This window comes from Crinia signifera, chromosome 3 (assembly GCF_055691185.1).
Source record: "Crinia signifera chromosome 3, ASM5569118v1, whole genome shotgun sequence".
NCBI classification, from domain to species: domain Eukaryota; kingdom Metazoa; phylum Chordata; class Amphibia; order Anura; family Myobatrachidae; genus Crinia; species Crinia signifera.
This window is the reverse complement of record NC_139219.1, coordinates 125,162,293-125,176,600: the sequence shown is the minus strand read 5'-3', so window position 1 is coordinate 125,176,600 and position 14,308 is coordinate 125,162,293. Positions and strand designations below refer to the sequence as shown.

Below are 14,308 nucleotides of genomic sequence, written 5' to 3'. Positions count from 1 at the left end.
TCCTCCTCCTCCTCCCTGCATCCGAAAGAGGATGTATAGTGCAGGAAGGAGGAGGTCACTGGTCCAGGCAGCACAACACTGTGGCCAAAAGTGAAGGGGAACTTCTATGGGATACCCTCCGCAGTGAAAACCCGGCGTGCAGATTTTCCTACATACTGTATGAAAATGTGGTAAAAACCCGATTTGCAGTTGCAATTGCTTTACCATACATCTCTGTATGAGGCCATGTGATCACCAGGGAGACTGAATAATTATGCCAGAACATGACATGACAAGTAAAGCAAGCGATTGCTTGCAAATTAAGATAAATGACTCAAACCAGATACCATGAAAAACAAATAGTGTGAATGAGCAAAATCATTTCACAGGAGTGTGGTCAGAGACTCTATATTGATGAGTAGGCATGAGTATGTAAATAAACATAGAGACTTACTATTAGAGCACCAAATAAATGCTTTAATAATTGGGCAGAGTACACTGGAAGTAGTGTTCACTATAGCACCCTGCACCTGATCTGCGACGAAGCCATATTTTAATCTTGAAGAGCAAAATTTAGACGTCATGTATCGCTACAGCTACTGTTGCTATAGCAATACATCATGTCTAACATTTATACCAGCAAAATTAGAATCTGCCCTCCTCACTGCTTATGGACAGTGTGCTAAAGGGAACAGTATGGAAGGATATCACAAATGATACAGAATAGAAAAGTCACACAGCAAAGCAGAGCCTTTATGATATATTCACATACAAATATGAGTATGTGGACACACCCAGGCAAAAAATCTCGTCATGTACTTCGGAAAAAGCCAACTAAGATTTTTAAGCTAATTCTACACCAAAATAATTATATAAACAGACATATCACAAAATATACACCTTAGGTATAGTACCACACTACCAACCTCGGTATAGTACGCTACACAAAAGCATGATTGCAACTTGTTTCAAATAGGTGAAAAGTATGCACATGTTGTTATGTAATGAGAGAGACTGCAGACATTAGATTTTGTTGAAGAGTTAACAATGTACATTTTGGGAGACCTCACCTGTGATTCCTGCATGGCAAAGCACTTTGCTTCCTGTCTTATTCCACACTGCATTCAGTAGTCATCCTGCCCTTCCCTGAGTCCTCCCCTTCTTTGTAACATGAGTCAGTGAACACCGTATTTCAGCTAATGTAAGCTCATCTGCATTCAGCATTATTCTCTTCCCCGAAATACAGAAGGAATTACAGTCTCTACTTTTTAACCATAAAAACAGTAGTGTACTGGAATTATGTTCAAAATTCCGGGGATTTTGGGTTAAATTAAGGAAATTCCAAATATTGTTAATAAAATAAATTACTTTTGGTTATGACACTTAACCCATCTGTACTGCTGATATCATGATATGCATAGTATTTAGTCCAGTAGACGGGTGCTGGACAGTTTCCCGACAGTCAGGATCCCGACTGTCATTACCTCGATGTCGGGATCCCGACAGTCAAAACCCCGACATTCGGGGTTCTGACGGCCACCGGCTATTCTCCCTCATGGGGATCCACAACCCCCATAGAGGGAGAATAGAATAGGTGGCGAGCGTAGGGTGGCAAGACTGCAGGGTGGCGAGCGCAGCGCGCCTGCAAGGGGAGTTGTTGCGCTCGCCCCGCTGTCTGAGTCCGGCCAGTCGGGATCGGGATGTTGGGCTAATGACTGTCGGGATCCCTACTGTTGGGACCATATACCACACCCCAGTAGCCCTTCTACTTGTACTGTATTTCTTCTTTTGCTATGCAGCAACTCACGTTTCAACTTCACGCCTAGTAGAGAAAGACATTAATACTGCTTTCACACAGCGACGGGCGAATAACCCGTCAATTACACGCCTTTTGAAACGCTTTATTTGTACGTTTGCTGTCAGACCCCCTTCACACAGGAGAGCAAATCTCCAGGTGTAAAATTTAGACCTGGAAATTTGCTCTATTACACGGATTTTTCACCTGTGTGAAAGTGTCAACCCGGATTTTAAATCCGGGTCTCTGACCCTGGTCATTTGCAGAGTCGGAGACCCAGAGATTAAGATCAGGATTGACCTTTCACACATAAAAATGACCCGTATATTTCATGAAATTCCTGGGTGGAACTGCTTACCCAGGAATTACATTTTCTGTGTGAAAGGGGTATAACATTGTAAATACGCAGTGTTCTCACAAGAGCTTCTGATTAGCATGAAGCTCTTTGCTGCACCACACTCTCAACGGCTTTCATTCAAAGCAATGGAAATTTTTAGTACAAATATGTCCATATTTGCTCTTCGCACATTACAAATACAACTGGCTTAGGAGGTACATAAAAAAAGTTTTCCTACCTTGCTCCACTGAGATAAAGAAGAATGGTCATCCAGTTTTGTATGGACACTTCATATCAAAAGCAGTACATATGATGTCCATTGTATATTTATTCCTTGCAACTTATGCTGACAAAGGGCAGGATGTATTAATTGAGGTAAAAACCTGCATTTACCACATTTTCATATGTATCAGGCCTCGGCGCCAAGTTTTCAATGTGAAGGGTAACGCCAAAGTTTCCCTAAATTGGCATTACCCTATAGATGCCTATGGGCTTCTTTCCTTCCTATTACCAGCATACTGCCATCCCCAACTTCACCCATCTGAGTGCAGGGAAGTGGAGGAGGAGCCCAGGAGTCACTGCAACTGTCAACAGCAGCAGGCTCCTGAGCGTAGGAGGTGATGGAGACCCACGGGGACCCTCTAACGCGTGTTCTTATGGAGCTAATAATTCTATAGTCAGTTCTGTGGTCGATCTTCTTTTGATTGAGATTTTTCCTAAAAACAAACCAGCTATCTCCAAAGTGTTTCATGAATAGGTGAAGAACCTGAGCTTGTTTAGATTTTTAGAAAGCTCTCCAAAGTTAAGATTGAAGGTGCCCATACATACCTCCCAACTATCCTGCTTTTCGTGGGACAGTCCTGTTTTTTTTTTGGCCTGTTCCATTCAGGGCCAGCAGTGTTCCACGGTGGTGGTGGTGGTGGTGTGGAGGGGGTATTTGGTAGTCCGCCCTGCCTGCCACTGCTCTGCTCTATTCAGTGAGACAGAGGGACTGGGGGCATGGTCAACAGCTCTCATAGCACTGGCCATACCCCCATAGTGATGGAAAACGGGGGCTTGGCTTGTGGTTGCAGCACCCTCTGTGAGGCCATTCCCCCATTTTGGACAGGCGCACGGCAACGCTGTGCGACAATCTCAGTTGGCAAATGTTGGGAGGTTTGTCCATAGTGTTTATAAATGATGAACAAAGAATTGTTACCCTTTTATTAAAGGGAGACTCGGGTAAATTTCCTAAAATGGCCATTCTATTGAAGATTGGATGTTGCCCATAGCAACCAACCAGATTATGTCAGTCACAGCGCAGATGAAAAGTGCTGCATTCTTTAGCCAGCAACCTGACTATATATTGTAAAATATAACAAGGTTTGACAGGAAAAAGGACGTATATAGTGCTTTGTCCTCATGTGTCAAGTGAGTCTTGTTTTGGTTATTTCGATGTATAATGATCTAGCTGTGTTATTTTAAATGAGCAAACCAATGGATGATGTAGAGTGATGTAAGCATAATGAGATATGTATTGCAGTCTCAAAAATACAGTACAAAGTAGTACAATGGAGAATGATTCACAATACCCGTTAACAGTACTATTTTTCTGGAAACATAGGGCCTTATTCTGGTCGGTGCGGTCCGTTCCAAATTCTTTCGGAGGGCGCGTTTTAGCCGTCTGCGCATGTGTAGGCAACGCAATGCGCATGTGCCACGCATGGTCTCCGTACTCGTTCTCACTAATACCGTACAGAAATGTGCACCGAATTGACTCAGGAAATATGGGCGTAATATGGGTGTCATTCGGAACTACACAAGGGCGTGGTTTCAAAGTGGGAAAAACTGGGCGTAAATATGGGCGTACACGAGGGAGTGCATGAACTGTGGTAGGCGTGCATTCAGACAGCACACCGACTGCAAACGAACCAACACGCATGAAATATGCGGTCTTCATAAGCAAGTTTTACTTTGCGGAGAGAACTTGTTCATGTGCTAGGCATTCGGTTCGCCCAATTAGTACGCCCGCACCTGAAGCACTCTCAGCTGAACACAATACAATCCACTCCTCTACTCATTACTGATTAATTACACTCTTTTCATAGCTTCAATTGGAAGTAAATTAATAATAATTTGCAATGAAAACAAAAATGTAAATTTTTTTTATCATTTCATACATAGCCACAGCAGAATCATTAGGAACACATCAGGTGGCTTCACAAGAAAAGTATAGGACCAACACTTCAAGAACAGCAGCCAGTAATGGTAGCAGAAAGAGGGCAACAGGGCAACCAACCAAAACATTCCAACCGAAGGCACCACAAATTTGGGTACCCTTTGCACGGGATTGGGTTTGCACACATGAAGCTGACATACACAGCAAAATGAAAGATTTGGGACGACATAAGGGCGAGATTAATGCGGAGGCCACTTCACTTGCGTGACCGTTTTGCCCTGGTAGGGGCCTTGCCACGTGCAGCAGCTCCTCGGCCACGGCCACGTTGTGATGGTGGGTCTGGTGGAGCAGATGATGTTGAAGGGGGGGATGGTGTTCTTCTTCCGCCAGCAGGGAGTGCTGGTGTTGGGAAAGCACCAGAAACGGCTGACAATAGGGCCCTATTGGTGGTAATTAGCTCCGCCACAAGCTCATTATGGCGGAGGAGGAGGTCATTTTGCCGCACGGCTTGATCAGCCATCACCTGCAGGCTGCCAGCTATTGCCTGCTGGCTCCCAGCTATTGCCTGCTGGGTGCCGACAATTGCTTGCATGACCTCCTCGGTCCTAATCAGCCGCTCTGATGCTAACTCTACCCTGCTGGTGAATGTTGGTAAGCATCTGCAACCACCTGTCCACATCCTGTGTGGCCGTTGGCTGCTGCTGCACATGGCTGTCACGTGTGGCAGGTGGCACTGTTTCCTCCGCCTCCTCCTCAAGAAGATCACTACCGCACGTTGGAGATGGTGCTGAAAGAGAAACGTACAATTACAACACATTCCTAGAAAATTATTACAAAGAACTTATGCCATGCTAACAAATTACCTTCAAGTTCAGCCGCAAATACTTCCACTGTTCCCAACGTGCGGTCAGTTTCCTCTTGAGGTTGCTTTTGAAGTCATGCCACCTGCAACCAAAGTGTAAATATTATTACATGTCACCCCTGACGTTTGAATTAGCATGCATTGTTATCTGCTACAGATTTTTAAGTCTGCTTCATTCCACATAACTTACATTAGTTTAAAGTTTAAAATAATCACCTTGAACATACATTCACACTCACCGTATAATATATATTGAATAAGTGACATGGCAATCATGTCTTTTGCTCCTAGCAACGTGACCTGCCATTTAACAATTGCATCTACCTTCTAATAAACACATTACTGGTATTGGTCAACTCTAATTTCACACACTTGAACTTGCCTTTTTTTCATGCTCTCTGCCTCACGAACTTGTGGAGCAACCGCAGTAATCTCCACAGTTATGTCCTCCCAAATCTTCCATCTCATTGTGGGTGTCAACCTCAGCTGTGTCAACTCGATCATTTCCCGTGCACGGGGTACAAGAATTTGCAGTTCCTCCGGTTGGAATGCCTTGTTCTTGGTGGTTGGTTCCTCTGTTGGCCTCTTCCGGCCACGCCCACGGCCACGGCTACCTGTTGCTGTACTTGAAGTGCTGGCCAGGCTACTCTCTTGTGAAGCCACCTGCTGTGTTCCCAATGATTCTGCTGAGGCAGAAGATGGCCCTGCAGAAGATGGCCCTGCAGAAGATGGGCCTGCAGCCTGTTGACCTCCCAGTGACTGGTTTGTAATCAGGTGCACATTGGAGGTGATGGAGTCCAGCTGAGCTAAGAGGAGCTGATGCTCCTGTTCTCCCTCTGATTGTGACCCAGACATGTTTGCAGCACAATCTAGTTGTTCTTGCACACCTATATATACCCATTTATCTAATTGGCGTACATCACCCCCACCCTGCGTTCTGTGCGGCAGCGTACCGTATGGCTGCGTACACCATGGTGTTTGTGCGGCGCAAACGCCACGCCCATACCAGCGGGAAAGATACTGTACAAAACCAGGCGTCCATTCCAAGTCTGATTTTGTACTCAATGGCAGAATTTTTCACCAATGAACAGCTACAACTTTTGGCAGACATAAATGCTATATGTGAATGTTCATTAGTACTGTGCACTTGTATTGTATGTACAACAAATGTAACTAACCCATTCCATATTATTTTTTTTTTTATTTTATAGTCTTTATTTGCATTTTTTTGTAACATGCATACAAACATATAAAAAAAAAACCCAGCAACATACAAATACATAATTACACAATGACAAACATTAACACGTTAAGGTCATCCTAATCGCTATACATAATGTTATAATCTTCTATCCAGAAATACATTACATGCAAATTGCCAAACAGATATTTCATCTTACTCTGTATTGTGTGATTTTGATCAGTTTTATTTTCCCATTTTGAATACATGTCCACCTGTATTACTATAACAATAAATGTGACCGCTTCAGTGTATACTACCCGCTATCAATTATCAATTTATTTAAAGTGCTTTGTGCTCATTTATGTTTATAATCATTCTTATCAATTAGACATTTGATCACATTAATTTGTGGTTTATACCTTACTATCCCTTTTTCTCTATAGATACAGTCGTTTATAGACGTGCCTTTGTAGTTATCTACTTCTTTAATAATGAATCGCAAGCAATGCAGCATCTCATTCCATATTTAAATCCAGTCCACAACACATGCAATAGTAATCACTGATTGCATCCAAATGACATGTGATAGGCCTCTAAATACTGGCTTGATGCTAGGTACATTTGAATCCAGATCTCTAGTGTGGGCCGGTATAAGGTAAGTGTTTACATGGCACCATGGCCTAATAATGGGAAATGGTATTGCACTATTTTGTATGTTTGTGGTGTATTGGTGTCACACCAATAAGGCTGTCTAATTTAGTACCTTGTAGAGATATGTGTAACTGTATATTGTTGCACACTATTTCACCTGTTGTTTTCAGCCATGTTTGGTGAGTATATTGGTTTTCCAACTTCTTTCACCCTGTCTGTTTTGTATGTGTTGGTGATGTGGTTATTTGTGGCAATATTAGTTGCATACAGTAAGTAATGCGAAGGGCAGCTCAGCGATGCCAAGCTATAGCAAGCGTAACTTATTTACTAAAAATGGGGTGTTTTTTCACTGCGCTGGAGTGGGATAAAAAAGCAGCTCAATAGATTCTAGCAGGTAAATATAGTTTTGGGGATGAGCGCTAATTAAAAGAATTAAAAGAATAGATGTTTAAGATAAAGGAAAGAAAAGTAAGTTTAGAAAAACACCTGAAAATAAAAAGTTGGTTATAAATAATGCTTACAGCTCAGAGTAACTTATTTAAGTAAATGTGGTTAAATGGCTGTTAATGAGTTTAAAATGGCATACACTATATGTGTGTTACTTCCTCTTTGACATGCTGTCATGTGGATATAATATGTAATTGTATATGATTATTGATTGTGATTCATACAATAATGACCCTTAATTGACACTCATCCTTTTTTTTTTTACACAGCACGTGAACGAGCAAGACAGGCACGGGAGGAGGCGGAGGAGGAGCAGGCCCAGGAGGAAGTGGAGGAGGAGCAGGCCCAGGAGGAAGTAGAGGAGCAGCAGGCCCAGCAGGAAGTGGAGGAGCAGGAGGCCCAGGAGGAAGTGGAGGAGGAGGAGGCCAGGGAGGAGATGGAGGAGGTCGACCTGGAGGAGGAGGAGGAGGAGGCCTGTGAGGTGGTGCAGGAGGAGGAGGCCTGTGAGGTCGTGGAGGTTGTGCTGGAGGAGCCCCGTCAGGAGGTGGAGGTGGCTGAAAGTGGTACGTATACATAATGCATCATTAATGACTTTTTTGGCTACTGTTTATTATGTAGCACTGCTGAATTATTTGTGTTTTACAATAGTAAAAAGTAAGAAAACTAAGTGGGTAACAACAGACACACAGGGGTTAGATAGGGTGACCAAATCATCCCTATAATCAAGAACACATCTTAATTACACAGGTTCTGGGGATGGCTTTCACCTCGATTTAAACTGCCACAGAACCTGTGTAGTTAATCTGTATCCCGGATTAAAGGGGTGACTTGGTCACTTAAGGGTTACAGGCCCCTGCTGCAAGCGTACAATCTGTAGTCTCATATAGGTGATTAGAGTTTATAGTTGATTTTTATTTCTAAACAAGAATAAGTATGGCATAAATGGAGTATGGACAGGCCTGGATTATAATGTGGTCAGTGTCCCTGGGCCCTCCTCTAGCTAGGGTCCCCCTGTGGTTGGCATGTATTTTTGTCCTAAAAAATGTTGGTTGTTTTTTATTTAAAAATGGTTTTGGCCATGGGAGTGGGTTAGTGCTGCAGCTTCACCTAACTGGCAATATGACAATGATTAATGGAGCAGAACATCGGCAGCCAAGCCATCCGTTATTGCACAAGTGTACTCTGCATTATTGAGAGTTGACTAAGTCCCATGCCATGTTGCAGCAGAGAACAGAGGCTGAGAGGTTTTTGATGAGTTGTGATTGGTGGAGCTCATTACATGCTTCTCAGGTCCAAGGACAAAAGCAGCAGCAGCTTAGTCATGGGTGGGTTTAGATTCAGAGGGAGCACTATGACTGTGAGGTCTCCTACAGAGTAAGAAGTAGAGGGTTCAAAAACAGGCTTTTCATGTGTTATGTATGCATGTATGTATGTATGTATGTATGTATGTGTGTGTCATATATATATATATATATATATATATATATATCTATATCTATATTTATCTATATATATATATATATATATTTGTTCACGCTGGCCGGCACTCTGAACGCTGTGCTGCGCTACTTGCCCGGTGCCTTCCGAAGTTTCCCCTCGGGTGAGGGGGGAGTATACAGCGTGGTATGGTCGGCGGCACTCCCAGACTGGGAAATAAAGTACAACGATATGCCCAATAGTTGATCAACGTTTCAGTGCCCGTGCACTTTTATCAAGATCAGCAGAGTGAATAAAAAACAGTGAGACTTACCACTCTAAATAGACAGTGAACACATAATGGGGAGTTAGCTGCTTCCGGACGCCTTCACAAGATCCGGCGCTCGGTTACTGCGTCATCGCCAGTACACAAACACGTTGCTAAGCAACCACATCGTAATAATTTGTAGCACATCTAAACTGAAAAAATACAAGAAAAAGTGTCAGAGATATACAATGGTTCATATAAACTCTCATACAGGAGGTTTTCAATGAGGAATATAGTGACTGTATGAGGGAATACGTATATGCAGTATGTGGGGTTGTGGTGGGTATAGTCTCCCTTTACGCAACCTGTCAACTGCATTGCCATGTCCTGATTCCCACATGAGAAATATACAGGAGAACCAATACTGTGGTTATATGTCTGAATAAACATGCCCAATATTGCGTCCTAACTATTAAATCAGAGTTTTCAACAGAATGCATGCAATCCCAATGATTCATTTAACCCACGGGGTGCTAGAGTCCCCAATCTTTCAATCCACCGGGTTTCAAGTTGTAATAACTTGGTCTGTCTATCCCCTCCTCTTTTAAGAGGTGGAACCTGATCGATGATCATGTATCTTATGGCCGTGACACTATGCTTTGCCTTAGCAAAATGTCTGGCCACCGGTTGTTCGCTGTTGCCCTTGGCAACTGCTGCTTTAATGGCTGACCGATGGTTAGCCATTCTCTCTTTAAACATGGTTTCAGTTTTTCCCTCGTAGAAGAGGGAACAGGGACAAGTAATAAGATAAATTACGAACTTGGAAGTACATGTCAAACGGTAATGTATGTTGATTTTTTTACCGGTAAATGGGTGATTGAAGCTCGAGCCAGTTTGTAAGAAGCCACATGTGGTGCAGTTCGGACATCTAACACATCCAGCCCGTGGTTTACCAAGAAATGTGTCAGTTGGATCCTTCACCATTTCTGTGATGTCATTATGTACCAAGTAGTTTTTAAGGTTTTTATTTCTTCTATATGCGGGCATAAGTTTTTTGTTGGAAAGATGGAGGTCTGTGTCCGATTGTATGATAGGCCACAGTTTCTTGGCTTTTTTAATCAGGTTCGGGGTTTGGTGATTGTACGTATTAGTCCAAACCAGTGTCTCTTTGGTCTTTTTATTAAGATTTAGTGTGGGATTTTTTAATTCATTAAGAGGGATGGCTAATGCTTTCTGTTTCATTTGTTGTATTGTTTTTTTGTCATAGCCTCTCTCGAGGAATTTATTGGACATAATGTCCAATTCTACCAGAGCCTGACTGCGCTCACTGTTAATGCGGAGTACCCGTAAGAATTGGCTATAGGGTAGAGCTTTTTTAAGACTGGTAGGGTGGGCACTCGATGATAGGAGTATGTTATTCCTATCAGTGGGCTTATGGTACAAGGAGGTAATGATCTTATTATTGGCCAATGTCAAGGTGACGTCTAAAAAGTTGGTCGATTGGTCACTAATGGAGTACGTGTACTTTACTGGACTTGAGGTGGAGTTATGATTTTCCATAATGTGAGAGAATGTCTCTCTGGTACCACTCCAAAATATCAAGACGTCATCAATAAATCTGAAATAAGCAAATACATGTTTGGCAATCTCAGGATCTGAAAAAAAGGTTTCATTTTCAATCATTATCATAAATGCGTTAGAATATGACGGAGCCACACAGGATCCCATTGCTACCCCAGCTGTTTGCAGGTAGTAATTACCATTAAAATAAAAATAATTTTTGGTAAGAATGGTTTCCAAAAAGGTCATGTACAAGTTGAGGTCAGGGCCATTGTAAAGGGGGTTATTAGTTAGTAGCATTCTCGTTGCTTGTAAGCCCAGATTGTGTGGTATGCAAGTGTTCAGGTTACATACGTCAAGAGTGCACAATAAACAATTATCAGGCAGGGATGTAAAGGCATTAATGGCTGTTAGTAAGGCGGCTGTATCCTTCAGACAAGTGGGTTTGGCTTGAATAATCGGCTGGAGATATCCATCAAGGTACACCGAAATCGGTGAGAAGATAGAACCCCTCGCCGATATTATTGGCCTGCCCGGTGGTTTATCAAGATTTTTATGAATCTTAGGTAGTGAATATAAGAGGGGCCTTACTGGGTGTTCAGTCGTCAGACAATTTTTGATGGCTGATGAAATGAGTCCTTCTTTATGAGCATGTGAAATCAGACTGTCCAATTCTTTTTTTTAAATCATGGTAGGATCCCCGTTGAGTAGACAGTAGGTATTTGAGTCGGCCAATTGCCGGTCAAGTTCAAGTTGGTAGTCTGTTAAATTCTGGACCACTATAGATCCACCTTTATCCGATTGTCGGATGATTATGTCCTTGTAGTTAAAGAGAGCACGGAGTGCTATCCTTTCTTGGTTGGATAAATTCCAATGTGTCGGTTTAATGCTGTCGACTGTTTTCGGTGTCTCCTTCTCCAAAAGTCGACTGAACGTTTTCAGGGATGCGTTTGTACTCACTGGATCAAAACTGGACTTATGTTTAAGGGGGAAGAGATGTTTAGGCAATGGTTCTGAGATGGGAGTGATGGGATTTTTCCCATAGTGTTCTTGTCGACGAATGGATCTGTTTAGTTTGTATGTGTCGACTCTCCATTGTAGGGGGTCAAATGCGGCTGTCGGCACAAATGACAGTCCCTTTTGGAGAATGGACATCTCAATAGTTGATAGGACTCTAGAGGATAAATTAAAGACAAGGCTCTGGTCCTCACTTATTTGCCCCGCTTTCTCCTTCCTCCTTTTGTTTTGCCCGCCGCGACGGGTGGCGTTGTGTCGACACTTGCTAATTGGGCACGGGTCCGTACCCCTAAAGGGCGGGAACCAGGGCCCGATCTTACGTCGCTGTCGCTGCCAGTAGAATATTGATCAGTATGGACTGGTTGTTTAAGTTTTCTCCGGAATAAAGGTCGCCTTTCCTCTCTGGGATATGCGCCCGTCAGCCATGGATATATACGCAGTTGTTCATAATCCTGGTCAACTTTAATTTTCTTCTCTTTCTTGAACTTTATCAGTTCTTGAGAATATTTGTCCATATCGGTGGTCAGCTGGGTTAGCCAGTTGGTAGCTGTATCATCAGTCAGCTGTTTCATTTTTGCCGACTCAAATGCACTGATTTTAACTTTGTATTTATCCATTTCTTTCCTGGATTCCTCGATCACCAGTAATAGGAGATCGAATGAACATTTGTTCAGTATGGAGGTCCATTTAATACAAAAGTCCCCATTATAGCGTCCAATCGTGGGCGTGTTTCTGAAGCGGAATCCGCGTGGAATTTTTTTCTCTCTATAATAATTGGAGAGGGTCAGTCCGTGTTGGTAAAAATCAAGTTCTTTCTTCTTCAACCGTAGTAGTTCTTTATAGATGTCAGGACAGGTGTCATTATTTCGTGGTGTGTCCGGTTCATCAGAGAACAGTATATTTTCTGCCTCCGATTCAGAATAGCTGTGTAGGGCACCTGGAATCCAGGTAACCCGTTCTTGCGTCTTCTCAGCTGGGGTCGCTTTGTGTTGAGACAAGGAGCCGGTGGCTGGTGCGGTCTGGGGGAGTGAGGTTCAGAGGGAATAATCCCAGTTACAAGGGCTGATGCCCGGTGCAGTGTTAGTGATGATTCACTGCTGTTCCGACGTGGTGTAAGTAAATGAGGAGCTTGGGTGCCTTGCCAGAAATCCTTCACTCAGTACTCACAGTTCACCGTGTCTACATGAGCGAGGGTATACACATTTGTTCGCGCTGGCCGGCACTCTGAACGCTGTGCTGCGCTACTTGCCCGGTGCCTTCCGAAGTTTCCCCTCGGGTGAGGGGGGAGTATACAGCGTGGTATGGTCGGCGGCACTCCCAGACTGGGAAATAAAGTACAACGATATGCCCAATAGTGGATCAACGTTTCAGTGCCCGTGCACTTTTATCAAGATCAGCAGAGTGAATAAAAAACAGTGAGACTTACCACTCTAAATAGACAGTGAACACATCATGGGGAGTCAGCTGCTTCCGGACGCCTTCACAAGATCCGGCGCTCGGTTACTGCGTCATCGCCAGTACACAAACACGTTGCTAAGCAACCACATCGTAATAATTTGTAGCACATCTAAACGGAAAAAATACAAGAAACAGTGTCAGAGATATACAATGGTTCATATAAACTCTCATACAGGAGGTTTTCAATGAGGAATATAGTGACTGTATGAGGGAATACGTATATGCAGTATGTGGGGTTGTGGTGGGTATAGTCTCCCTTTACGCAACCTGTCAACTGCATTGCCATGTCCTGATTCCCACATGAGAAATATACAGGAGAACCAATACTGTGGTTATATGTCTGAATAAACATGCCCAATATTGCGTCCTAACTATTGAATCAGAGTTTTCAACAGAATGCATGCAATCCCAATGATTCATTTAACCCACGGGGTGCTAGAGTCCCCAATCTTTCAATCCACCGGGTTTCAAGTTGTAATAACTTGGTCTGTCTATCCCCTCCTCTTTTAAGAGGTGGAACCTGATCGATGATCATGTATCTTATGGCCGTGACACTATGCTTTGCCTTAGCAAAATGTCTGGCCACCGGTTGTTCGCTGTTGCCCTTGGCAACTGCTGCTTTAATGGCTGACCGATGGTTAGCCATTCTCTCTTTAAACATTTCAGTTTCAGTTTTTCCCACGTAGAAGAGGGAACAGGGACAAGTAATAAGATAAATTACGAACTTGGAAGCACATGTCAAACGGTAATGTATGTCGATTTTTTTACCGGTAAATGGGTGATTGAAGCTCGAGCCAGTTTGTAAGAAGCCACATGTGGTGCAGTTCGGACATCTAACACATCCAGCCCGTGGTTTACCAAGAAATGTGTCAGTTGGATCCTTCACCATTTCTGTGATGTCATTATGTACCAAGTAGTTTTTAAGGTTTTTATTTCTTCTATATGCGGGCATAAGTTTTTTGTTGGAAAGATGGAGGTCTGTGTCCGATTGTATGATAGGCCACAGTTTCTTGGCTTTTTTAATCAGGTTCGGGGTTTGGTGATTGTACGTATTCACTCTGCTGATCTTGATAAAAGTGCACGGGCACTGAAACGTTGATCCACTATTGGGCATATCGTTGTACCTTATTTCCCAGTCTGGGAGTGCCGCCGACCATACCACGCTCTATATATATAT

General features: G+C 43.2%; 1 protein-coding gene across 1 annotated transcript in view; it reads right to left on the bottom strand.

The window, feature by feature from the left end:
• Positions 1–1,119, bottom strand: part of SFT2D1 (SFT2 domain containing 1) — a 51,256-nt gene extending 50,137 nt beyond the window's left edge. Inside the window, exon 1 of the mRNA XM_083176470.1 lies at positions 1,050–1,119. Within this exon, the coding sequence (XP_083032596.1) occupies positions 1,050–1,103 (54 nt within the window). The 5' untranslated portion in view covers positions 1,104–1,119. The remainder of the gene's footprint in view (positions 1–1,049) is intronic.
• Between the last annotated feature and the right edge of the window lie 13,189 nt (positions 1,120–14,308).